Consider the following 23,266-nt stretch of genomic DNA (forward strand, 5'->3'; position numbering starts at 1 on the left):
CTTCTTCCGCTCTGAGGCGCTACTGAGGCTGCGGAGCCGGACTGCGACTGGGGCGGGAAGAGCCGGGGCCGTGGCTGATATGGAGCAGGTGGGTCCCAGAGCGGTCGGTGGGAGCGGGTGGCGTGAAAGGGCCGTCTCCCGTTGGTCGAACCCGCTTCCCCATCCGCTGTCTATGCTGGTTTCCATCCGACCCTTCCCACACCCGCTGCGTCTCAGGTTCCGCCCCCTTCCTCTGCCTGGCCTCGCTTCGCTCCGCCCCGCGCGGGTCGGGGTCTCCAGCACTGACTCTTGGCGACCCCCCTATCCTGGGGAGCCCGAGGAGGGCGTTCGGGATCTCCTTCCAAAACCTCCGTCTTAACTGAGGAGAGAGGCGAGGGGAAGGTGTCTGGGTGTTACGAGCAGGGGCAGGTATGGGGAGGGGTCGGAATCTGGGATGAGAGGAAAACATCTACGCATTCCGGTAGGTCTGCGTCTCAGTGTCCTCCCTTATCTCCCCAACTTCCTTTGGAAACGGCTGTGAATAACTTCCTAATTGATATTAAAAGGGCCCTTTAAAGTCTTGAGTTCTTAGAGGTGCATAGTACCATTGACACTCATTCCTAATGACACGTTCCCCCACCCCACCCCTGTTTTGGCTTAGTCAGTGTCTCCTGGTTTTCTTCCTACCGCTCTGACAGTCGGTCAGAAGTCCCGCTTCACGTTTTCCTCTGTCACCCAACTCCTCGCTCTGTACACTGAATCTCAGTGGTCTCATTTACCCCGACGGCTTCAGCTTTACGCCAACTAAATACCCAGATCCACATCTTCAGCGCAGCCCTTCCCTGGAGCTCCACGCTTGATTATCCAGCGGCCATTGGGACAGCTCTGCTTCACGTGGAGCTCACCGGATCCAAACTTGAACTGGTCTTTTCCGTGCAGATTAATTCTTCCTCTACCCTAACCCAGGCAGAAATCTGGTAATTACCTTACACTTTCTCCTCTCTTTCAAGTCCCACATCTTAAAAGTGACCTAGTACTGCCAACTTCGTGAACATCCTTCACACTGGGCCCACTCCATCTCTTCTGTTACCACGCTGTTGATGTGTTGTCAATTCCCAACAGTCCAGCCCTGGCAGCTTGCAACCCAGTCTCCAAACTGTAAGTCTTGTGATCCTTTTAGAACACAAGTCTGATGGTGCCAATTCCTTGCTGATAACCTTTTTCTGGCTTTCTGTTGCCTATGTGCTGAACGCCTAGCACAATTTACACGGCTCTCTGTGATCTGACCTAGCAGTCTCCTATGTGCACCCTAAGGTCCAATAATATGGCACTGCGGCATGTGCCATGCCTACCCTTGCTGTTCATATCTTCGTCACTTTGCACACACCAGCCCCCGCCGCTTGAAAACCTCCTTCTCAGGCCGGGCGCGGTGGCTCAAGCCTGTAATCCCAGCACTTTGGGAGGCCGAGGCGGGTGGATCACGAGGTCAGGAGATCGAGACTATCCTGGCTAACATGGTGAAACCCCGTCTCTACTAAAAATACAAAAAACTAGCCGGGCGTGGTGGCTGGCGCCTGTAGTCTCAGCTACTTGGGAGGCTGAGGCGGGAGAATGGCGTGAACCCGGGAGGCGGAGCTTGCAGTGAGCCGAGATCACACCACTGCACTCCAGCCTGGGAGACACAGCGAGACTCCGTCTCAAAAAAAAAAAAGAAAACCTCCTTCTCTTGTCTGCTGAGCTACCTTCTACAGGTTTTTCAGCGCAGGCAGCACTGCACCCCCCCAACCCCCAAGGTTAATTGCCCCTCTGTGTCCTGTAGCACCCTGTCCATAATAGCATAGTAGCTGAGAATACAGACTCCTGGATCAGACTGCCTGGGCTCTGACCTGTTTGGTGACCTTGATGAAGTCAGCTACGCAGTTTCCTCACTTGTAAAAGGGAGGTAGGAATGTCCCTACTTCATAGGGTTGTGAGGATTGAATGAAATATTGTAGGTTTAGGTCTTAAACCAGTGCTAGGCACAAGAATGCTCAATAAAAGTGAGTTGCCTGGGTGCAGTGTAATCCCAGCACTTTGGGAGGCAAGGCAGGAGGATCGCTTGAGGCCAGGTGTTTGCAACTAGCCTGGGCAACATAGTGAGATCCCATTGCTACAAAAATTTTAAAAACTAGCTGAGCATGGTGGTACGTGTGGGAGGATCCCTTGAACCCGGGAATCTGAAGTTACAGTGGGGTATGGTTGTGCCACTGCACTCTAGTGTGAAGGACACAGTGAGATCCTGTTTCTCAAATAAATAAATAAAAAGATAGTTATTACTATTATGTAAGGACAACATAGCTCACCAGTTATGATTTTTAATTTCATAAGTTGTCTGAGGATGGTCGATGTGGTTTACTAGTCATTTGATAGAGCCTGGCTCTTTGTCAATAAATAAAATGCTAGAGTGGAGGACACGGCGGTCAGGATCTGGATTTATTGAGTGAAGATTCAAGAGTGAAAAGGGCTCAGACCTGGTCTGTTCGGGAAAACCAATCTGGAAATGTGTGCATGTTACATGGCAAGCATTCAATCTAGAGAAATGTATACAGAGCTGGGAACTAGAGGGAGAAAAAGACCAGGGGTGGCTTCTGAGGAGCTGACAGTTAATGGGGGCTATAAAGCGAGGGGAGGATTTTATCAGAAGGAGGCAGAGGCTGGAGTGGGCTCAGAGATCAGAAAGCTGGGTCCTCTGAACAGAGCTCCAGTAGATGGTGGCTGGGTGGGGGAACGGCAGACGGAGCTGAGGAAGACAGAGGCAGCGTCCTCTGCTGAGGCTGGCAATTCCTTTCCTGTATTGGCCATAAGGAAGCATCCCTTGACTTGGGAGCCAGGAGGGACCATGCCTGGGGGCATCTGTGCTCTGGAGGCTTAGTACCTGGTGTTTGGGGCCAGGCCCCCTGGGTAGGGCCATGGTGCATGCCTTTGGGCTGGGCCTTTTTTGGAGCTCTTTTGCCTGCCTGTAATGCCCACCCTCCTTGCCTCCAGCTGATAGATGCTGACTCTTCAAGGCCAGGGTCAGATGACCTCCTCCCTGTGGCTTTTTTGACTTCACTCATTCCAGCCTGGGTCAGATGATCCCTTCTCTGGGAGCCCACGGTCCTTTGTTCATTCCTCCCTGAAAGCGCTGATCACAGCATGATATTATTTATCTGCCAGTCTTCCTCACCAGACCCAGAGTCCCTGATGGACCAGAACAGGGTCCTGTGGCCCCAGGACTTGCACTGTGTCCAGCACGCTGTAGCCCTTGGTACCTGCGTGTTGCATTAAGTTGAGCTCTCACACAGCTAGACTTGTTAAGGGAGAGCAGTGTGCGGGAGACCAAAAATCCAGCACATCTGGCAGCTTGTGCCTGTTCCACTGAGTGCGAGACCTTGTTGGCTCTACTTTACAGATAAGGAAGCTGAGGTTCAGGGGAGGTAAGGTCAAGATCACTCAGCAGGGATTTAAAGAACTGTCTCCTGACTCCAGGTCTGCATGTCTCTCAGAAACTGCCTTGGGGTCCCAGCCTCCAAGGGGGCAGCTGCCACATCAGTGGGACAAAAAATAAGTGTCCCTTTTTCTGGCTGAGGAGAGGCTAATCCTGGCTTTGTCCAGGCAGGGTTGGTGCCTGAAGGATCCTGTGCTAAAACCGCGCCCCCCCCCCTTGTTCTTCGCCCTCTGGGAGCCTTTTCTTGAGAGAGCCTTTTCTCCCGAAGATGACTGGCCCTTTCCGGAGTAACCTTGGGAACTCGACCTCATTGGTTTAGTAGCAGCACGAAGGGGGCAGGTGGGGCCTGATTCACTGGCCCTGAGTGGGTCAGAGGTCATGGAATCACAGAACTGGGGGCATCCCTGATGATTCACAGGGCCTGGCACAAGGGGAAAGGAGGGTGAGTGGATCTCAGTGTGTTAGGGTCTTCCTGTACACTGCAACCGCAGAGCCTCCCCAGCTCGGCTGGGGGAGGAGTGTGTGGTGGTGAGTCTTGTTTCTGTTTGGCTTAACTCTTCGCCTTCCGCTTCCTCGGAAGGAAAGGAGAAACGGAGCCAGGCTTTGACTTTGGGTCTTATTTGTCATTGTAGCTGTGTCCTCCTCTCTCTACACTCCCACTTCTCCAGGGGATTTCCCAAATCCTCTGTGGAGGGCTACAGTAGGGCCAGTCAGCCAGCTGTCCCGAGGCTGATGGCATGGGCCAGTAACCCTGAATGTGCCATCCTAGCCAGGCGCAGTGATACATACCTGTAGGCTCAACTACTTGGGAACCTACTCCCAAGTTTTTGACTCCAGGATTGATGCCCAACCCCAAACCCGTACCCTTTTTCCTGTTCCAGGGTGGACATTACGGATCCACAGACTAGCTGACTTACTAGACATGTACCGTGGCCAGGCACTGTGACTGTGACTTGGACCTCAAGGGCTTAGGACAGATGGCCTTGAGACATCTAGCTGTGATAAGGGAAGTGCTGACCCAGAGTTACTTGGGAGGCTGAGGCTTGAGCCTAGGAGTTTGAGACCACAGTGTCCTATGATTGCGCCTGTGAATCCAGCCTGTGAATCCATGTTGCCAGACTCCAGTCTGGCAACATGGTGAGACCTGTCTCTTAAAAAAAAAAGTGCCATTCTGGGTCGGCCCCCTGAAGCCGGGGTCTACCTTCCATTTAGCAGTACTGCTGAGACTCTCAGTTTGGGCAAAGTGCTATGCTGGACCTGCCTGGCCAGCGCCCTGCCTCTAACACTGTCCCCATGGGGAATAGTAGTAATAGCTGCTGTTAATTAAGCACAGACACTGCATGTGTTATTTCTAATCCCTTCAAGCTCTGTGAAGTAGGCACTATATTCTCCCCATTTTAAAGAAAAGGAGGCTGAAGTTCAGGGAAACCCAGTGGTTTGGTCAAGGGCACACAATCTAATAAGGAATGGCGTTAGGTTTTTGCCTCCAGGACTGGTGTCCAACCCCAAACCCACATCCTTTCCTCTGTTCCAAGGTGGACATTACGGATCCACAGGCTACCTTACTAGACATGTATCATGGCCAGGCGCTGCAATTGTGACTTGGACCTCAAGGGCTTAGGACAGATGGCCTAGAGACATCTAGCTATGATAAGGGAAGTGCTGACCCAGAGTTCTGAAAGGTCAGGGGAGTCTGAAGGGTGAGGAGAAGCTCTGCCCAGGAGGTGACATTTGAACTAGTCGTCTGAAGCGCCAGAGTTCTCCCCAAAGGAAGGAGGTCATTCAAGAATGAGGAAACAGGGAGCCCAGGCGATGGGCTGTGGTGTGTCCTGGGAGCAGCCAATGATCAGCAGAGTAGAGGCTGCGAGTGTTGACCCACATAGCAAAAGAAGAGTTCTGGGGTCTGGAGACCTCCCTCCTCCTTAACCCTCCCCTGTTATCAAAGACTCAAGGTTAACTCACCTTGAGTCTTCTCCCTACAAGTCAGGCTCAGGGAGGGGAGCAGGCACCCTGCCTGAGGGCCCCCAGGAAACCAGTTCCTCTTGCCTTCTTGTGGAGAGAGTGCCTGGGCTCTGGGCAGGGAAGACCCCCGCAGAGGGTGGAGTCCAGCTCCGGGAGAGGCAGCCTGGGCAGGGAGGGGCTGCTCTCCCAGCTGGGCGTGAGTGTCCATGTGCACTTGTGCATGTGCTGCTGTAGGGAAGGGTATAAATGGCCGTTCAGTGCATTTCCTGGAAGCCCACTCTGAGCCTGGTACAGTTCTGGTACTGGGCATGCAGCAGGGAGCAAAGCACAGGAAGTCCTTGCTCTCATGGAGTTTGCATTCCAGTGGGAGACGATGGGCAGTAAACACAGACCAGTGAATGTATCATATGTCAGGGGTGACAAGTGCTGTGAAGAAAAATACAGCAGGGTAAGGGATGGAGGGTGGGGGCTAAATAAGGGTTCAGGAATGGTCTCTCCAAAGGGACATTTGCATAGGGACCTCATTGGAGTGAGAGAGCAAGTCATGCAAAGACCTGGGGAGGAGCTCCTGACAGAGCAGCAGGTGCAAGGGCCCTGGGGTAGGAGCATGCTTGATGCGTCCGCGGACAGTGAGGGACCAGTGTGACTGGAGTAGAGAGCTTGAGGGGAAGAGGAAAGGGGAAGAGAAGGACTTGTAGGCTAGGGTGGGGATTTATGCCTTTATTCTGGAGAAACCATTGGAGGTTGGGGCACTGGTGAGATGTGGTCTGGTTTTTAACAGGATCTCTGTGGCTGCTGTGTTGAGAACAGGCTGAAGCGGTGAGGACAAGGAAGAGTGGCAGGTAGAGGTGATGGCTGGACAGGGTGACATAGTGGTAGGTGAGCAGTGGGCAGATACTGGCTGGATTTTACAGAAAGAGACAACAGGATTTGCTCATGGTTGGATGTGGAAGGGAGGTGTGACCAGATGACTGCTAAGCCCAAAGAGGGCCTCTTGACACACTGTCCCCCAGCTAGCAAGGGCTCTTGCAGGCAGCAACATTTGTACTTAGAAGGTCCCAGCCTGGCATGGGGGAAGGTCATGTTCCTCTGGGGTCGGCTCCGCTGTGCCCCTTCCTGGCTGGGGGACTGTGGGCAGCTCTCCTTCCCATGAGTCATCACTATAGCTTCTGGGAGGGGGTGTGATGCATTAAGGAGATGATGTCTGCAGGGTGCCACCGGAGGCCACGGCCAGCTGGATCTGTGTCTTCTGCACCGGCCCATCTGGATGCTGTGCAGCCTCTCTGGTCTGCTATCCTGCGTTCCCCTAACCAGCACCCTCCTGGGCCAGCCAGCAGCGGGACACAGACCAAGACCAACCTCCTCCACACCCAGGGCCTCTGCCTTCTACCCTCTGCGGACTCTCTGTTAACTTGGCATTGACAGGGCTGCTTGACTCAAAACAACCCCAGGCCTGGCCTGAAGCCATCTCACCAGTCAGTCAGAGTTCAAGACCCTCTCTTTCTCTGGAGAAGAGCAGGAAAGTAATCCCAGCTAACCCTCATGCAGCCACCACTCTGTGTCAGAATCTCTTCTAGGCCATTGCATTGAATAAGTCATTTAATCCATATAAACCTATAAGGAGTAGGTGATATTGTTAACCCCATTTTACAGGGGAGGAAACTGAGGCATGGTGAGGTTAAGTGACTAGCAAGGTGGAAATCTGAGGTTTGACCCATCTCCTGGCATGGAGTCCAGTTCTCTCAGCTTCACTGATCCTGGTTTGTACTGAGTTAGGGACTTCCTGGGAAGCCCCCATGGGCAGGGGGTGCTGGTGCTAGCATTTCCTGTGGAATATGGCAGGGGGATGTGTGGAGGACCTGTGTCTACTGTTCCTCTAGCCTCTGGGGGATTTGGAGAACTCACTCTGCCCAGAGATGTGAGTCATCTTTGGATATAGATGAGACTTGTTCCCCTTCCCCCTGAGTCCCAGAGCACAGCTCTGTGGAATAAGCAGTAGGTGGAACTTGTAAAGTTTGGCCTAGCCCTCCCTGGGAGGCTAGGAGGTGGGAAAGGGCCAGGAGACTGGAAGCGATAGCGGTAGTTAATTTCTATATGGTTAGACATTAACCAGTTACTCTGTGGTGCCAGGCACTGTCCTAGGCACGCTAATCATTATCATTGTCTCCTTTGGTGCCCCAGACAGCCCAGGGTCAAGACAGGTAGCCTCAGTTTACAGATGCAGCAGTGGAGGCTTGCACAGTGAGTAGGTGACTTTGTTCAAATCACAGGCCTAGGCCAGGTATAAAAGCCTAAGTGTGGTGTAATTCCAGCACTTTGGGAGGCCGAGGTGGGAGGATTGCTTGAGTCCAGGAGTTTGAGACCAGCCTGGGAAACATAGTGAGACCCTGTCTCTACAAAAAAAAAAAAAAAAAAAAAAGAAAGAAAGAAAAATTAGAAATTAGTCTGGCATGGTAGCGTCTGCCTATAGTCCCAGCTACTCAGAGGCTAAGGCAGGAAGATCACTTGAGCTGGGGAGTGTTTGAGGTTGCAGTGAGCTGTAATCATACCACCGCACTCCAGCATGGGTGACAGAGCTAGACCCTCTCTCAAAAAAAAAGAAAAAAAAAAAAATCGCAGACTTGCCTTGGCTGATAAATGCCTACTGAGAGCTGTGATCGGTCAGCTGGGCTTTGGAGCTGCCTCCCTGAAGAAAGGTGGCTGGCCTGGGGTATGACCAAGGGCTAGCAGGGAACCCCGTCTGTGGTTCTGCAGCCTGAGATTTGTGGAAATTGAAAATTGGGGGTGGGTGAGTGGGAGGCGGCTTAGCCATCCTGCTGTCCTCCTCTTCTGTCTGCGTGAAGGGTCAGCTGATGCTGCTTCCTGGGTGGGAGCTTGCAATTGCAGAGGGACCGGTCTCTGCCCCTGCACTCCCCTAAGAGCCTATGCAGGGAGCCAGGACAGTCCTCTACTTCCTGTCCCTCCCCCAACCTGGAATTCACCTCTGCCTGCAGCTGGAATAACCTGGCCTTTCTATAGATGAAGGAACCAGGCTAGAGGGTTAGGGAGCTTGCTCTGAGCCACACAGCAGGTGAATTGTAGAGTTCGGATTTGAACCCAGGCCTTTTAGGGTGATTTTTATTATATGTCACTGTAGTGTATTTAACCTCCCCCTCTCACAATTTACCTCTTACTTACAAGGTTTTTCTTTTGTTTTGTTTTTTTTTGAGACAGAGTCTCGCTTTGTCACCCAGGCTGGAGTGCAATAGTGTGATCTCAGCTCACTGTAACCTCCACTTCCCGGGTTCAAGTGATTCTCCTGCTTCAGCCTCCCAAGTAGCTGGGATTACAGTCACACACCACCATGCCTGGCTAATTTTTTTGTATGTTTAGTAGAGATGAGATTTCACCATGTTGGCCAGGCTGACCTCAAACTCCTGACCTCAAGTGATCCTCCTGCCTCAGCCTCCCAAAGTGCTGAGCCACTGCTCCCAGCCCCCACTTACCTGAAAAGTCTTGCCAGCTACTTAGTCTATCTCAACCACCACTGACCAAGCACTTACCATACTCCTTCCTGAGACCTACCTCAACACCCAGCCCTGTGACACAGGGATTCTTGCCTTTTTATTTTTTTATTTTTGAGACAGAGTCTCACTCTGTCACCCAGACTGGAGTGCAGTGGCGCGATCTCGGCTCACTGCAACCTCCGCCTCTCAGGTTCAATCAATCCTCCCACCTCAGCCTCCCAAGTAGTTGGGACTACAGGTGCATGCCACCACACCTGGCTATATTTTGTGTTTTAGTAGAAACAGGGTTTTGCCATGTTGGCCAGGCTGGTCTCAAACTCCTGACCTCAGGTGATCACCTGCCTCAGCCTCCCAAAGTGCTGAGATTACAGGCGTGAGCCACCATGTCTGGCTTCTTGCCTTTTCTTGTCATGGTAAAATATGCATAATATAAAACTTACCATTTTAACCTTTTGTTTGTTGTTTGTTGTTTTGTTTTGAGACAGGGTTTCCCTTTGTAACCCAGGCTTGAGTGCAGTGGCACAATCTCAGCCCACTGCAACCTCACCTCCCCGGCTCAAGTGATCCTTCCTCCTCAGGCTCCTGAGTAGCTGGAACTGCAGTTGTGTGCTACCACACCTGGCGAATTTTTATATTTTTTGTAGAGATAGGGCTTTGCTGTGTTGCCCAGACTGGTCTTGAACTCCTGGGCTCAAGCAGTCCTTCCTCCTTGGCCTCCCAAAGTGCTGGGATTATAGGCCTTAGCTACCACACCCAGCCTATTGTTGCCTGTTTTAATGCAGCTGAGGAAACAGAGTCTCAGAAGGGTTATGCTTTGCCCCAGATCGCACAGCTAGGAAGGGGGCAGTCTGAGATTTGAACTGTGACCTCAGAGTCCATTCCTTTTTCCATGATACCAGCCACCTCATGTTTGCCCTGAGTCCAGCACACCACCCAAAACCCCATTACAAGTGGGGCTGGTACTACTGTATCCTGGGGTGAGGAAGAGAAGGCCTGGGAAGGGGTGTGGGGGCCTGTGCCCACCCCTTCCCTTTGCCTCAGGAATAATCCTCTGTGCCCTGGCACCTGACTTTCCTCCCTCCCCACCCACTTCCCCCTGTAACCCAGGATGGTAAAACCTCCACTTTTGCTGGGCACGGTGGCTCCCGCCTATAATCCCAGCACTTTGGGAGGCCAAGGCAGGCGGATCACGAGGTCAAGAGATTGAGACCATCCTGGCCAATGTGGTGAAACCCCATCTCTACCAAAAATATAAAAATTAGCCGTGCGTGGTGGTGGACACCTGTAGTCCTGGCTACTCGGGAGGCTGGGGCAGGAGAATCACTTGCATTTGGGAGGCAGGGGTTGCAGTGAGCCGAGATCACGCCACTGCACTCCAGCCTGGTGACAGAGCGAGACTATGTCTCAAAAAAGAAAAAAAAGAAACCCTCCACTTTCCCTCCTACCTCCCACTCTCACTCCCTCCCCAAGCCTTAGCAGTTCAGCTTCCGCAGACATTCGATTGTCAAGTCTGCAGCCATCCCAGGCAGACTCTTTCACACCACACGTGCTGTTCCCCGCTGTTCCCCTCTGACAGTTCGGAAGGTGCTTGGGAGAGGCCAGTGACAGCAACCAGTGGGCTTTTGGCAGTGGGTAGGGTGCTGCTCCCAGGGGGCTGGGCCGTCTCCGTATTGTCCATTCCTGCCTCCCCCTCATCAGGAGGGTGGGTGTGGTGGGTGGGCGCTGGCGCTAGCTGTGATGCCTCCAGGGCTCGGCAGCCTACAGTCAGCCAGAGAATGAGCACTTTGGGGACTGCGCAGGGCAGTTCCACGCCACGGCAGGTTTTTATCACTTAGACTGGCAGGTGGTGTGATGGAGCTCAAAGACCTTCCAAAGTCATCTGAGTGAGCCCCATTTTCAAACTGCAGCCAACGAGGCCTCGCTCAGGGTGATGCTGGAGTTTGAGGAAAGGCTGAAAGGTGGGATTCAGTAGCTGCTTTTACCCATAGCAGTCTGGTTTTTATCTGTTTTATATATTGAGGTTCCAAGTAAGGTATTTTTTTTTTTTTTTTTTTTTTGAGATGGAGTCTCGCTCTGTCACCCAGGCTGGAGTGCAGTGGCCAGATCTCAGCTCACTGCAAGCTCTGCCTCCCGGGTTTACGCCATTCTCCTGCCTCAGCCTCCCGAATAGCTGGGACTACAGGCGCCCGCCACCGCGCCTGGCTAATTTTTTGTATTTTTTAGTAGAGACGGGGTTTCACCGTGTTAGCCAGGATGGTCTCGATCTCCTGACCTCGTGATCCACCCGTCTCGGCCTCCCAAAGTGCTGGGATTACAGGCTTGAGCCACCGCGCCCGGCTGGTATTATTATTTTAAATGTTTATCTTGCTTTGAAAAGGAGGTGGTTTGTAGCCAGGTGCGGTGGCTCATGCCTGTAGTCCCAGTACTTTGGGAGGCTGAAGTGGGAGGATCGCTTAAGCCCAGGAGTTCAAGACCAGCCTGGGCAACATAGACCTCGTCTGTACAAAAACTTTAAAAATTAGCTAAGCATGGCCGGGCGCGGTGGCTCATGCCTGTAATCCCAGCACTTTGGGAGGCTGAGGCGGGCGGATCATGAGGTCAGGAAATTGAGACCATCCTGGTTAACACGGTGAAACCCCATCTCCACTAAAAATACAAAAAATTAGCCTGGCGTGGTGGTGGGCACCTGTAGTCCCAGCTACTCGGGAGGCTGAGGCTGGAGAATCGCTTGAACCCAGGAGGTGGAGCTTACAGTGAGCAGAGACGGCGCCACTGCCCTCCAGCCTGGGCGACAGAGCGAGACTCCATCTCAAAATAAATAAATAAATAAATAAATAAATAAATAAATAAATAAATAAGCTGAGCATAATGGCGTGTGCCTGTGGTCCCAGTTACTTGGGAGGCTGAGGCAGGAGGATCACTTGATCCCAGGAGGTCAAAGCTACAGTGAGCCATGTTCACGCCTCTGGACTCCAGCCTGGATGACAGAGTGAGATCCTCTCTTTAAAAAAAGGCGGAGGGAGATGATTGAAAAAAACCACTGACTTTCCCCCAGATAAACAGAGGCTTGGTGAGAAGGACTTGTCCAGAGTTACGTGGAATTAGTGGTTACCTGGAGACTGGGGTACAGGTTCCTTAACTCCGGGCCAGTGCTCTGCCTACTGTACAGGCTGTCATTTGGACCTTGAGCTGCTTTCGGTGGGAGGGTGATATCGAACCCCCTTTCTTTGACTCTTGGCCAACTGCCACCGCCCCTGCCTTCGAGCCCCCATGCTTGGCTCCCACACTCCCTGGCATCTTCAACTCTCCGGGGCTCCCGCAACACCTCTGCTCTAGCCCCATCTGTGTCTCTCGCTTCGACAGGGACGTCTGGGCGTGTGAGTGTCAGTGTGGTTGCCACTCCAAGTGCGTCTCACACCCAAGCTGCTGCCATCGAAGTCCTGTCCCCAGGGAGAGAGAAAGTCAGAGGGAAAGACAGACACAGAAGTAGCCTGGAGTAGGCAAGCGACAGCACCTGGAAGTGAGGCAAGGACTAAGGAGGGAAGGAGGGAGGAGAGAGGCAGATAGAGGAGAAAAGAGAGAGAGAAATGTGGAGAAAGGGGGAGAGACTGATGGGAGTGAAGAGAAAGACTCATAAATGGGAGATAGATTGAGAGGAAGACCCAGATGGGGAGAAATACAGACAGACATGGATGACGATATGTTCTGTGGGCTGTGGGGAAACAGGCATTCTTGTACATTGCTAGTGGGAGTGCAAACTGCAAAGGGAACTTGGCAGTACCTCACAAAACCACATATGCAATTTGACCCAGCAATACCACTTCTAGGAATCTGTCTTGGAGATATATTTCCAACAACGGGAATATGTCTGTGTGTGTATATATGCTCAAGGTTATTCATTGCAGCATTTCTGGAATTACAAATCTAAGTGCTCATTCATGGGAGACTGAATAAACTAGGGTTTGTCTATAAAATGGAGTACCAAGCATCTCTATCAAAGAACGAGAAAGACAATGTAAAACTGATATGGAGTGCTCACCAGGATATACTGTTAATGAAAAAATAACAAGCAAGAGAGCATCTGTAGCAAGCTACTGTCCATGTAAGAAAGAAAGAATAAGGCCTGGCGCGGTGGCTCAAGCCTGTAATCCCAGCACTTTGGGAGGCCGAGACAGGCGGATCACAAGGTCAGGAGATCGAGACCATCCTGGCTAACATGGTGAAACCCCGTCTCTACTAAAAAATACAAAAAAACTAGCCGGGCAAGGTGGCAGGCACCTGTAGTCCCAGCTACAGGAGGCTGAGGCAGGAGAATGCCATAAACCCGGGAGGTGGAGCTTGCAGTGAGCTGAGATCTGGCCACTGCACTCCAGCCTGGGCGACAGAGCGAGACTCTGTCTCAAAAAAAAAAAAAAAAAGGAAAGAAAGAAAGGATATAAGAAATATAAGGCCAGGCACGGTAGCTCACGCCTGTAATCCCAGCACTTTGGGAGGCCAAGGCAGGCAGATCACCTGAGGTTGGGAGTTCGAGACCAGCCTGGCCAACATGGCGAAACCCCATCTCTACTAAAAATACAAAGTTAGCTGGACATGGTGGCGTGTGCCTGTAATCCAAACTACTCAGGAGGCTGAGGCAGGAGAATCACTTGAACCCGGGAGGTGGAGGTTGCAGTGAGCCGGGATTGTGCCACTGCACTCTAGCCTGGGCCACAGAGAAGAAAAAGAAATATATACAAAGGAAGTATATTCTTTTGTACAAAAGAAATGTAAGAAAGATAAAGCAGACACTAAAGCCGTAAGTTACTGCTAATGGGTAATCCCAGTACTTTGGGAGACCAAGGAGGGAGGATTGCTTGAGCCCAGGATTTCAAGAATACCCCATCTCTTAAAAAAACAGATAGGTTACTGTTAGGGGTTGAATCGTGTCCCCCAAAAAAGGATACGGTGAAGTCCTAACCGCCTGTACCTCAGAATGTGACCTTATTTGGAACCGGGATCATTGCAGATGTGATCAGTCAAGGTGAGGTCATACTGGAGGAGGGTGGCCCAGTATGACTGGTGTCTGTATCAAGAGATGGCCGTGTGAAGATGGACACATGGGAAGAGCGCCATGTGACCACGAAGACAGGTCGACGTGTGTGGCTACAAGCCGAATCACACCAGATTGCTCGCACAGATTGCTCACATACCGCCAGGAGCCAGGAAGAGGCAAGGAAGGGGTCAGAGGGAGTACGGCCCTCCCAACACCTTTCTCAGACTTCCAGCCTCCTGAACTGGGAGATGATAAATGTCCATCATTTCAAACAAACCCGAAATGACAGACATGGGAGAGGGAGAGGGAGACAGGTAAAAAGATACTTACAAGAAATATAGGCCAGGCGCAGTGACTCATGCCTGTAATCCCAACACCATGGGAAGCCAAAACAGTAGGATCCTTGAGCCCAGGAGTTTGAGACCAGCCTGGGTAACATAGTGAGACCCCCGTCTCTAAAAAAAATAAAATAAAATGAATTAGCCTGGTGTGGTGGCGGGCGCCTGTGGTCTCAGCTACTTGGGAGGCTGAGGCAGGAGGATCACTTGAGCTCAGGAGTTGAAGGCTGCAGTGAGCCATGATCGTGCCACTGCACTCCAGCCTGGTTGACAGAGCAAGACCCTGCCTCTAAAAAAACAAACAAAACCCCACACAGATGGAAAGTTACTTTGTGAAACAGATACAAAAGATGAGGAGAGATGGAGAGAGTGAGGAAGGGAGACAGGTCTGGCTGCAAACAAAAGGGCTGTCAGAGACAGGGAAATGTCACCTGCCCTGGAGCTGCATCCTGTCACCATGAGGGATGTGCCGAGCGTGCAGTCTGGCACAGATCTGGCTGACGGATGTTGAGGGTCCCATTGCCAGCGGCCTGTCACATCCCCTCCCCACTGCCTCTTTCCGGAGCTGAGCCCAGCTTCTCCGTGGCACTGTGGAGATGAACCTGTCCTGGGGCTCAGAGTGTGGTGTTGGGAGTAGCCTTGGCCTGGTGCCTCTGCCTCGCCTGTCCCCCGACTCTGCTGTGAACAGTCAGTTCCTGTTCGTGGGGGCTTGCACGGGGCAGAGGGATGGATGAGCTGGCTTGCTCAGAACCTCCTGCCAGCTGTGCTTGTTTTGGACGTGGTAGACTGAGGGGCCCAGGAAGGTAGTCCACATAGCGAAAGTGTGGTGGGACGTGTCAGGAGGGGAGAGTGCTTAGATCTTGCTTTCCCAAGATCAGGGACAAACATCTAGAGCTCCCCTTCCTCTAGCCCCCAAACTGCCCCCTGGTGCTGGGGTGTGGGGGAGACTCAGGGAGCCTCTTGGTCAAGTCCCAGAAGCTCAGGCCCCACCAAGCTGGTGAGTTTTTGCGTCCCTGCTTCAGCTCCTCTCTGACTTTCAATGGGACCTTTCCTTCTCACCCAAGGGGTGGGGCCTCTTAGAGCCCAGCACATGGGTGAAGCAGAGACCCTAGGCCTGGGGGCTACCTGCAGGGAGGGAGTGCCAGAGTTCCTTTTGTCTTTAGGGTTCCTGAGAGCCCGATGTTGGCACAGGATGGTAAGGGATTGGGTAAGTCCATTCACCTCTCTGGGCCTTGGTTGTCATATCTGTAAAAGAAGAACCATCCTGCCCTGAGTGGACATGGGGCGGGGGGTGGTAGAGCATCGGGCTGGCCTCCAGAGTGGCTGCTTCCTCCTCTCTTTAGGGTTTGCCCTGTTGCTGTCTGCTGTGTAGCATGGAGCTGAGGGCCAGGAGACCCACTGAGCATTCATTCATTCAACAATCAGGAAGCACCTATTGCCTGACAGGCATTGTGCTGGGCACCAGGGAGACAGCAGTGACCATGTCAGATAAAGCCCCTGAGGCCGTGGAGTTTCCAGTCTAGTGAGAAAAGGGGAAACAGTGAAAACAATAAAGATCATTTCAGTTAGTGACCCAGCTCAGTGAAGAAAGGAAGGCAGCTCACTATGTTATGCTGTGAGTGGGGGCAGGAGGGTGGGAGGCTCTCTGAGAAGAGGACTTTTGAGCTGCCTGTTGAAAGGTCTGTGGGAGAACATTCCAGGCATGGGGAGAGCCAGATCCAAGGTCCCAAGGCAGGATAGGGCAGCTGTATTGAGGGATGTAAAAGAAGGCCAGAGTGGCGGTGGCAGCAAGACAGGAAGAAGGGCTGGGCAGAGGCCACCCCGCAGGCCTGGACTGAGAGGGCCTGGTGAGGAGGAGACTGTTAGCCTGAGAAGGGTGGGGAACCCTGGGAGGGCATTGGAACGCGTTCTCTAGGCCAGCTGTGTGAAGAGCAGGAGGATGAGAGAGGCAGCCTGGAGGCCCACCCGTGAGAAGCAGATTGCAGTGGTCCAGGAAGAGATGGTGGTGGTTGGGCCTGGGCAGGGCAAGGGGCGGTGGAGCTGAGAGGGACCAAGATGCCTGCTCTCCATAGCTCCAGATACACAGACACTGCTCTAGGAAGGCCCTCCCAGTTGCCATGGATTAGGGGGTGGGAGGGGAAGATTGGCTGCTGGGAGGGAATGTGGCTTTGTGCTTGGAAAACAAAGAACAGAGCTTGGGGCCCTCTCCTCCTGGGGGTGGTGGCAGGCCCAGAGGCTGTTGACAGGACCAGAGGCTGGAGCTCAGGGCTGGGCCTGGCAGGAGCAGGCTGCGGTCCCAGGGATCCGGGAGTGGGTAGGTACCCAGCAGAGGGACCCCAGAACTCTCCAGGGGTGAACCCTGTGGCTGCTGGGCTTGGGGCAGGGAGCACCAGGAAGGACAGATAATTAGCGGAATGCTCAGCCCTGCAACCTAGGAGCCAGGCTGTTTGGTGGAGGACGTTTGGGCAACAGTGCCCTGGGCCGTGGGCTTGGGACTCAGTGTGGGGACAAATGCATTTGGGAGCCAATGGCAACCCTTGGGGCTGTGTGGGAGGGACAGGAGGAGGTTAACTGGACTCTGCCTTTGCATCTCTCCCAGCCCTGCCTCTGAGGCCCCGCCCTCCCCGCCCTGAGGTGGGGGCCCACCAGGATGAGCAAGCTGCCCGGGGAGCTGGCCCGAGACTTGGAGTGCAGCCTGCCCGCCGTGGCCTCCCTGGGCTCCTCGCTGTCCCACAGCCAGAGCCTCTCCTCGCACCTCCTTCCACCACCTGAGAAGCGCAGGGCCATCTCTGATGTTCGCCGCACCTTCTGTCTCTTTGTCACCTTCGACCTGCTCTTCATCTCCCTGCTCTGGATCATCGAACTGAATGTGAGTGGAGGCGAGATTGGGGCACAGGCTGTGTTGCAGGCCACCCAGGCCTCGGTTTGTCCATCTGCCACATGGGAGGGCTGCCTCTCCCCTGGGGTTGATTAGCCGGGTAAAATGAAGACTGGGAGGAACAACAGGGGTTCTCATATTCTGAATGAAGGGCTGTGGAGGGGTTCGGAGCGGTTGCATCATTTGGCCAAGGTCCCTCTGCATGCACATGTGTGAAGGCCACGGCCTTGAACCCACCCTGTGGCTCCAGAGTTCATGCTCTTGGCCTCTGCCCCATACTGCCCCCTAGTGGAGGCTCCCGAGAGAGGAGGAGGGGGAGACCTAGCTCTGGCTGATCTGTTGAAACCTTTGTCTTCTTTCTGCCTGCCACTGCCCCACTGCTCCACTGCCCTCCAGCTCCAGTTGGTTCATTCATTTGTTTGTTCAATCATTCATTCATTCATTCGTTCATTCAGCAAACATTGTTTGAGTTTCTGCTGTGTCCTAGGCACTGTGCTAAAAGCAGATGCTAGCCAGGTGTGGTGTGCACACCTGTTGTCCCAGCTGTTTGGGAGTCTGAGGTGGGAGGATCGCTTGAGCCCAGACTCAAATAAATAAATAAATAAATAAATAAAAGCAGAGGGCAGAGTGGGAAGCAAAACAGGAAAAACTCCCAGTTCCCAGTGGCTCTAATAAGATGCTGCTGGGCAGCCTGGAGACCAGAGCTGCCCCACCCCCACCCCACATAGTGCTTGGCCCACCCTTGGGAACACAGTCTAGTTGGCAGTGGCTTGATCTGGTCTCCGGGCAGGACCAAGCCCACAGAAGCAGGAGCTCTGGAAGCTGGGCACTCCAGGCTCAGTTCTGTCCCAGCTCCTCCTTGGAATTGACCCGATGACCTCAGCAAGGGACTCGGCCCCATGAGTCCTCCCCTTGTTTTCCTTCTGCAGCGTGGGCTCCCCATCAGAGTTCTGAATGGCAAGGGCCCTTCCTCCAGGTCTCAAGCTTATGTGACAAGAAAACAATGTCTTGTTAATAGAGGTGATGAGCTCGGAGAAGGGGCCAGCTCGGGGCAAAGAAAATAAGTTTGATGCTGGGCATGTTGAGCTAGAGGGAGAGACAGGGCTCTGAGGGTGACTGTCCATTGTGCCCTGGAGATGAGCTGGCACCTTCAGTGAGCTGGAGCCACAGCCATGGATGGCCCTAGGGGCCATCTTACCCATGAAAAAGCTGTGGCCCAGCAGGCTCAGGGCCTTCTGCAGAGCTTCTGACGTCTTTGGCAGACTTCCTTTTCAAGGTCCCATCCGACATCAAAGCAAACACTAAAACTTACCTGCATCCTTCATTGAATACATGTTTCCTTACCCAAGAAGAGCTGAAAAGATTTTGATAAGTTTACTTTTGTTTTTTTTTTTTTTGTTTTGAGACAGGGTCTCGCTCTGTTGGCCAGGCTGGAGTGCAGTGGTGTGATCACAGCTCACTGTAGCCTCCGACTCCTAGGTTCAAAGGTTCCTCCCACCTCAGCCTCCCCAGTAGCTGGGACCACAGGTGCACCACCACGTGTAGCTATTTTTTTTTTTTTTTTGGTAGAGGTGGAGTCTCACTATGTTGCCCAAGCTGGTCTCAAACTGCTGGGCTCAAGTGATCCTCCCATCTTGGCTTCTCACAGTGCTGGGATTAGAGGCATGAGCCACTGTGCCTGACCTCTGTAATTGTGCCTTTGAAGTTATTTGGCTGTGTTGGCTGCGATTGCTCTGCAGTCCTCATGCATACCTGGGAATATTGCAAAGTGAGAAGGTCTAACTTACTAATTGTTTTCAGATGTCATGAAACATTTCAGAATCCTGCATTGAACAATTAGTAGAGTGCGCATGATGTTTCCCTTGGCAGACATTTAATATTGTATTGATTTTCAGTCTTGTAGTTTTAGTTTTATATTTGGGAGCATATATATTTTTAGTTCGCTGACAGACTGTGTCTGTGTTGCCCAGTGGTTATAAGAACCTCAGTAGGGTCGTGCTGAGCAGGGGATTTGGAGCCAGAGAGTGGCAAAGCAGGGGCTGAGACTTGGCTGTCCCGAGTCCTGATCAGTCAGCACCAGTGGGTGCCCAGGCTGGAGAGAAGAGGAAGGAGGACAGAGCTCTGAGGCCCAGTGACTGAGGGTGGAAGGGGCTGCAGAGCCCAGGACAGAGTCTGAGGAGCAAGAGGAGTGTTGGGTGGTGTGGGTTGGGTGGGGTGGGTAGGTGGCAGGCCTGGAGGCCTCAGCAGCAGCCAGAGGAGAGGCGGCATCAGATTTCGTGGGGCTGGGGTGGGCTTGAGGTAGAGAGGCACATGGTGGGGCTGTGTGCTCAGTGGGGGAGCATCTGCATCTTTAACAAGCCTCCCCCTGCCAGATTTGGCTGCCCTGCTGGAGAGCAGAAGCCCCGGTCTAGGCAGTTGTGAGGGGTCTTCCTCTCCAGGGTTCCTGGGCTCCATCGCCCAGAGTCCCCCTGTGTCCTCTCTTCTCCAAGGTGGCTGAAGAAGCCTAGGCCTGTCACCCCTGTGCTTCCAAGGAGTCAGGCCAGAGTCTGGCCTGCTGTCCGTCCAGTTCCCTCAGACCTCTGGACATTGGAGTTGGGGCCAAGGCCTCAGGGGTCCTGGTGAAAATGTCTGGCTGACTGGGGTAGGGACAGAGGCAAGGACACATCCACTCTGTCTCCACCCTCTCCAGCAGCGTGATGGATTTTGCCCATTAAGCATAAACCTAATCAATTGATTTGCTACCTGAGGCTCTGTCTGACACCACTGCCCACCCCCAGCCCCCATCAGCTCAGATGGATTATGGCTGGGAAGATGGAGCACTGCAGTGCCGGGAGGGAGATGGAATTCCGTCAGAGGTGGGCTTCCAGCGCCCTTCTGCTGGCCCTGTGTAGGGCGCATTGCCTCCCCTGCACAGCCCCCAAGCCTCCCAGCCTGCCCCTTCCTGGGCAGGGTGCTGGAAGCTAGCCCTGCCTATCAGGGCGGCCTGGATCCTTAGGGGAGTGGTATTGGTGTCTGAGGTCTCTGGCCTTGGGCTGAGCTCCTTTGGTGCTTCTGGGGCCCCCTGGTGGTGGCTTAGCACTAACAGCCTCCCCTCCAGGTTCCTCCTTCCCCTACCTCTTGCCACTTCTGGGAGGTGAGGGGCAGCCCCAGGCCCTTGCTTCTACCTGCAGAGCTCTTCCTATCTCCCTCTCACAGACCAACACAGGCATCCGCAAGAACTTGGAGCAGGAGATCATCCAGTACAACTTCAAAACTTCCTTCTTCGACATCTTCGTGAGTGGCCTTGGGAGATCCCGGGGACCCTGGAGGCAGAGAGGGAGCAGGGAAATGACTTCCGCTGGGTTCTCTTTCTGCAGCATATATCCAGTCTGATCAGAGATTCAGCTCCCATCCTTTGGGAGCCATCAGTCGTTAAAACCTTTTTTCCACAAGGCCGGGCATGGTGGCTCATGCCTGTAATCCTAGCACTTTGGGAGTCCGGGGTGGGTGGATCACTTGAGGTTAGGAGTTTGAAACCAGCTTGGCCATCATGGTGAAACCCCATCTCTACTAAAAATACAAAAAATTAGCTGGGCGTGGTGGTGCGTGCCTATAATCCCAGTTACTTGGGAGGCTGAGGCAGGAGAATCACTTGAACTTGGGAGGCGGAGGTTGCAGTGAGCCAAGATTGAGTGAGACTCTGTCTCAAAAAAAAAAATAAATAAATAACCTTTCCTCCACAAAGCCCCCGTCAGAGAGCCCCAGGTGGGAGAGGGAAGATAAGACCCCTGTCCAAGGTTACATCCAAATTGTCCCAGAGAAATGCTGACTCAGTCATTGTCCCCTGAGGTGTGCATGCCCATAGGGAGGGAATGTGGGGGCAGGACCAGAGGGGAGGTCAGCCTGCAGCACAGTGGGGGGCATTAGCTTCCTGTGATAGCCTGGCTCCCATCCCACCAGGTCCTGGCCTTCTTCCGCTTCTCTGGACTGCTCCTGGGCTATGCTGTGCTGCGGCTCCAGCACTGGTGGGTGATTGCGGTAAGATGCCACTTCCCTGGCAGCTCCTGGGCCCTGGAAGGGCTGGTGGAAGGGATGGGATGGAGGAGGACTCACTTCCCAGCCTCTGCCTTCCCCTTCCTCCTTCCCTCCCCTGGGCAGGTCACGACGCTGGTGTCCAGTGCATTCCTCATTGTCAAGGTCATCCTCTCTGAGGTCAGTGGCTCAGGGTCTGGCCAGTCTGGTGGGCATCAGACCTCAGTGGTATGCTTCTAGAGAGGAGCATTTCTCTAATTTGGGGTGTCTGTCCCTGTTGTCCAGATTAGGGGGAGAGGGAATCCTGTGCTTTGGTATCTCTAAGGAATCATCCTTCCCTGACTTAGCCCCCTGAAGCTCCAAGAATCAGAAAGTTATTCCTCCAGCCTAATCCCAGTTTATCCTGCTGCAGACTTGAGAGGGTGCCCAAGCAGCTGGTACCAGGAATGGGGTATATGCCAGTTTGGCTGGCTAGAGTTGGTAGCCACAGGAGAGGGCTCTGGGTTTGGGGTGACCCCTGCCATGGAGCTCAGCCCCCTCCCTCCACAGCTGCTCAGCAAAGGGGCATTTGGCTACCTGCTCCCCATCGTCTCCTTCGTCCTCGCCTGGTTGGAGACCTGGTTCCTTGACTTCAAAGTCCTACCCCAGGAAGCCGAAGAGGAACGATGTGAGGGCTCATGGGTAGGGGGGTGCAGCGAGGGTTGCCCCAGCCCCAAGGGAGGGGAGTTGCGGGCATGACAGTCAGTCTGAAGCATCTTGCCACCTCTGAGCAGCCTCCAGTAACCTGAGGGGGAGCTTGGCTGTTGGTACCCCAGGCTGCTAGGGTGTTACTGTGCTCAGTCTGGGACTGTGGCGGCCCATGTCTGCTCCTCCAGGGTATCTTGCCGCCCAGGCTGCTGTTGCCCGTGGACCCCTGCTGTTCTCCGGTGCTCTGTCCGAGGGACAGTTCTATTCACCCCCAGAATCCTTTGCAGGTGAGGGCTGGTGTGTGGGGGAACTGCTTTCAGGGAGGGGCCTTGTGAGGAATGGGGTAGGCTGGGTCTGTTCTTTGTATTCCTTCTATCAGGCTCCCTGGGGAAAGCCAACAACCCTCTCCCACACACTTTTATCCCCCACATCCTTGCACTCACATACCCGAACCCCACTACCTCCCCACACTCTCCCCACCCCTTGCCATTGTCATCTGTGCCTGTTTTCTGCAGGGTCTGACAATGAATCAGATGAAGAAGTTGCTGGAAAGAAAAGTTTCTCTGCTCAGGTATTTGCCTGCCTATCCCCAACCCCTGCCCTTGGAATGGGCGCCTGGAGGAGGGCCAGTGCAGGGGTCAGCCGGGGTGGGCAGGGGTTTCCCAGTAGAGGCTGAACCTCGGGCAATGCCCATCTGAATGCCCCTCCACCAGTCCAGCCCCCCAGGTCTGCCTCATGGTTGGGCGCACAGCAGGAGCAGCCACAGGCCTGCAGGGCCCAGGGAGACCAGCCCAGATCCCCCACATGTGACTGGGCCAGGCCCCTCTGGGAAGCATGTGGTATGTCTAGAGAGAGAACAGGCCACGAACATGGGGAGTTGTAGGCCCCAGGCTGACCCCTCGCTGCCTTCTGCTTCTGTCCAGGAGCGGGAGTACATCCGCCAGGGGAAGGAGGCCACAGCAGTGGTGGACCAGATCTTGGCCCAGGAAGAGAACTGGAAGTTTGAGAAGAATAATGTAAGAAGCCCTCTCCCACCTGACCTTCCCATGCGTGTTAGGAGTTCCTGTTCCCTTTTCTGAGGCCTCAGGAGGAAACCCAAGGATTACATGGGTTGGAGCCATATTCCTGCCCCAAGAGAGGGAGCTGGGCCCTCGGGTCGGCAGGAGGCCGAACTGGATTGGACGTTTCCCCCACCCCCCTCGGCCCCGTCTTCCCGGCACCACCCTGTCTTTACTTCCCTGCTGTTCTGCCCCCTTGGCTCCAGGCTTTGAAGGGGAAGCCAGGCTTCTGCTCTGCGTCCGTTGTTTCATTTCATGATCAAAACAACATTATCTACAAAGATCGTAGAGAGCTTGGAAAACAGAGGGAAACATGCCCCAGACCCTCTCCCTGGCCAGTTCCTGTGGC

At 53.7% G+C, this 23,266-nt stretch overlaps 1 protein-coding gene across 19 annotated transcripts in view; it reads left to right on the top strand.

Annotated features, from left to right (window-relative positions):
• Positions 1 to 23,266, top strand: part of STARD3 (StAR related lipid transfer domain containing 3) — a 26,818-nt gene continuing 3,552 nt past the window's right edge. For 3 of the 19 annotated variants that reach the window (XM_077971477.1, XM_077971471.1, XM_015119534.3), the window contains exons 1-10: positions 1 to 88; positions 990 to 1,137; positions 16,883 to 17,152; positions 20,357 to 20,434; positions 21,101 to 21,178; positions 21,299 to 21,352; positions 21,722 to 21,839; positions 22,048 to 22,146; positions 22,375 to 22,430; positions 22,783 to 22,875. In XM_077971477.1, coding sequence (XP_077827603.1) covers positions 16,934 to 17,152; positions 20,357 to 20,434; positions 21,101 to 21,178; positions 21,299 to 21,352; positions 21,722 to 21,839; positions 22,048 to 22,146; positions 22,375 to 22,430; positions 22,783 to 22,875 — 795 coding nt within the window. In that variant the 5' untranslated portion in view covers positions 1 to 88; positions 990 to 1,137; positions 16,883 to 16,933. Of the gene's footprint in view, positions 89 to 989; positions 1,138 to 12,178; positions 12,439 to 15,446; positions 15,491 to 16,514; positions 16,598 to 16,882; positions 17,153 to 18,570; positions 18,689 to 20,356; positions 20,435 to 21,100; positions 21,179 to 21,298; positions 21,353 to 21,721; positions 21,840 to 22,047; positions 22,147 to 22,374; positions 22,431 to 22,782; positions 22,876 to 23,266 lie in introns of those variants that run through there. The other 16 variants (XM_077971476.1, XM_077971470.1, XM_001089498.5 and 13 more) reach the window with 11 other exon arrangements.

Source organism: Macaca mulatta, chromosome 16 (assembly GCF_049350105.2).
Source record: "Macaca mulatta isolate MMU2019108-1 chromosome 16, T2T-MMU8v2.0, whole genome shotgun sequence".
Lineage (NCBI taxonomy): Eukaryota > Metazoa > Chordata > Mammalia > Primates > Cercopithecidae > Macaca > Macaca mulatta.